Raw genomic sequence first — 2,600 nt, forward strand, 5'->3', positions numbered from 1 at the left:
CCTGCCTTCCGCGGTGCTCCTGCGTGCAGAGACGCCTGGCACCCCCCGCGCCCCCCCCCCCCCCCCCCCCCCCCCCCCCGGCCCCCCCCCCCCCCCCCCCCCGGCGGGGCCTGGTCCCGTCCCCGGCGCGGAGAGGGGCGGCGGGAGATGCTGCCCCCCGCGCGCACACACGCGCCAGATCGCCCGGCCAGCTTTTGGGCTGGCGAGCTGGGCCCCGGGCTGCCGGGCTGCCGCGACATGCCCCTCCTTTGCTCCTCCCCTCCACACCCACACCCACACCCACACCCACACCCACCCACACGCGCACCCCTCTCCCCCTCCCGCCGCCCCTGCCCCTCTCGTCGCTCCCCCTCCCCCCCCCCTCCCACAGGATGCTCCACACCCTGCGCCACGGCTGCGCCCCCCTCCTACGACGCAGCCTGGCCGGCTCGGCGGCCGGCCGGCCGTTCAGCCTCGGCGCCTCGGCCGTCATGCAGCAGCAGCAGCAGCAGCAGCAGCAGACCAAGCCCGACGCTGGTGACACCTCCACCGTGGTGTCGCTCCCGCGGTTGAACTTCCGCGAGATTGCCGAGCGCGTGGACGACATGCAAGCCAACATCCAGCAGCGCAACGCCACCGGCGAGCCGGCCCAGGTGGCCTTCCTGTATCGGGCCTTCGTCGAGGCCCAGTACAATGAGCAGACCCTGCGCAACCGGTCGAATGTCCTGAGCCGGTGCCTGGCCGATGTGGCGGTCCAGGCGCGGCGCCTGCCGCCGGTCACCGGGGCTGCCCCCTCGGCGGAGGCGGTGGCCGAGGCGGCCGCCACGGCCGAGCGCTATTTCGCCCTGCCCCCATACACCGAAGCGGCCGAGGTGGCGGCCGCCCGGGCGGCGTACCTGGAGCAGCTGGCCCGCGTGGGCGCGGCCGCCGTGCGGCAGTTCCTCATCGAGGCGGGCCGCGACACCAAGCACCGCCTTGGCCAGCAGTCGCACGAGCGCCAGTCGGTCCTCGAGCGGCTGGCCCCCATGGCCCTGGAGTTGCCGAATTGGACGCACCCGGACTCGCCGCCTGGCGGGGCCGGGCCGCGCGAGGTGGCCCTTGTCGGGACCCCCTCCCGGCCGGCCGGCGCGCCGGACCACCTGCAGATCGGCGAGGTGCGCCCACGCATGCAACCATGCGCCCAACCACATGCATTGATGTGTGTATGCATGTGCGTGTGTATGTGCATGCATCGATGTGTGTATGCATGTGCGTGTGTATATGCATGCACGAGTGCACGCACGTATACGTATACGTATGCACGCGCGCGCGCGTACACACACACACACACACACACACACACACACACACACACACACGCACACACACACACGCACACACACACACATACGCGCGCACACACACACATACGCGCGCACACACACACACACACACACACACACACACACACACACACACATGCTCCGGGTCTCGGCCCCACTTTGACTCACCCCACTGTCGGGATCTTGTCCTCCGGCGCAGAAACTCGACCTCTTCGACTTCCAGCGCGCGGCGCAAATCAGCGGCTCGCGCTTCTACTTCCTGAAGAATGCCGCGGCCCTGCTGGAGCTGGCGCTGGTCAACTACGCCATGTCGCGCGCGGTGCAGGCCGGCTTCACGCCATACACCACGCCGGACCTGGTGTACTCGTCGGTGGCCGCCGGGTGCGGGTACCAGCCGCGCGGGGAGGCCAGCCAGCTGTACTCGATCGCCGGGCCGCATGGGAATGCCTCGCCGACGCACTGCCTGGTCGGCACGTCGGAGATCCCGCTGGCCGGCATGCACATGAACAGCATCATCCCGGAGGCCGAGCTGCCCATCCGCCTGGCGGCCGTGTCGCACTGCTTCCGGCGCGAGGCCGGGTCCTATGGGCAGGAGTCGCGTGGCCTCTACCGGGTCCACCAATTCACCAAGGTGGAGATGTTTGCCTTCACGCGTCCGGACGATTCGGGCCGCGCGCTGGACGAGCTGGTGGAGCTGCAGCGCGACCTCTTCGACGGGCTGGAGCTGCACTACCAGGTGCTGGACATGCCGCGGGATGACCTCGGCGCGGCGGCCTATCGCAAGTACGACATCGAGGCGTGGATGCCCGGGCGCGGGTCCTTCGGCGAGGTGTCCAGCGCGTCCGACTGCACGGATTACCAGAGCCGGCGGTTGAATATCCGCTACCGGCCGGAGGAGGCGCCCGGGCCTGCCACCCCGGAGGCCGGGGGGCCGGCGGCGCCGGCCGCCGGGCCGGGGCCGCTGCCCTTCGTGCACACGGTCAATGGCACGGCGTGCGCCGTGCCGCGCGCCATCGTCGCCCTGCTGGAGACCCATGTGGACCTGGAGTCGCCGACCATGCGCGTGCGCATTCCCGAGCGCCTGCGCCCCTTCATGTTCGGCATGCGCTACATCGAGACGCCGGTTCCGCCGCGGCGCCCGGACACCGTGGCCGCCAATGAGGCTCGGCTCCAGGCCGACCCGTGGACTCGCGACACCTGAGTGCCGGCTGCCGCCGGAGGGCTCCCCCGGGGGGGGGGGGGGGGGGGGGGGGCGTGACGCCCCGAGGAAGCATGGGGGATCGGGGTCTGGAGATCTCC

At 71.3% G+C, this 2,600-nt stretch overlaps 1 protein-coding gene across 1 annotated transcript; it reads left to right on the forward strand.

Moving 5' to 3' along the window:
• Nucleotides 1–371: 371 nt before the first annotated feature.
• On the forward strand, nt 372–2,534 carry H696_06090 (hypothetical protein; the record flags this gene model as incomplete). The annotated part of the gene is made up of 2 exons (XM_009499852.1): nt 372–1,133; nt 1,501–2,534. The coding sequence occupies 2 exons, from the start codon at nt 372–374 to the stop codon at nt 2,500–2,502; spliced, it is 1,764 nt and encodes a 587-aa protein (XP_009498127.1). The 3' UTR covers nt 2,503–2,534.
• Nucleotides 2,535–2,600: the final 66 nt, after the last annotated feature.

The sequence above is a fragment of the Fonticula alba genome, assembly GCF_000388065.1.
Source record: "Fonticula alba strain ATCC 38817 unplaced genomic scaffold supercont2.18, whole genome shotgun sequence".
In the NCBI taxonomy this organism is placed as follows: Eukaryota; order Rotosphaerida; family Fonticulaceae; genus Fonticula; species Fonticula alba.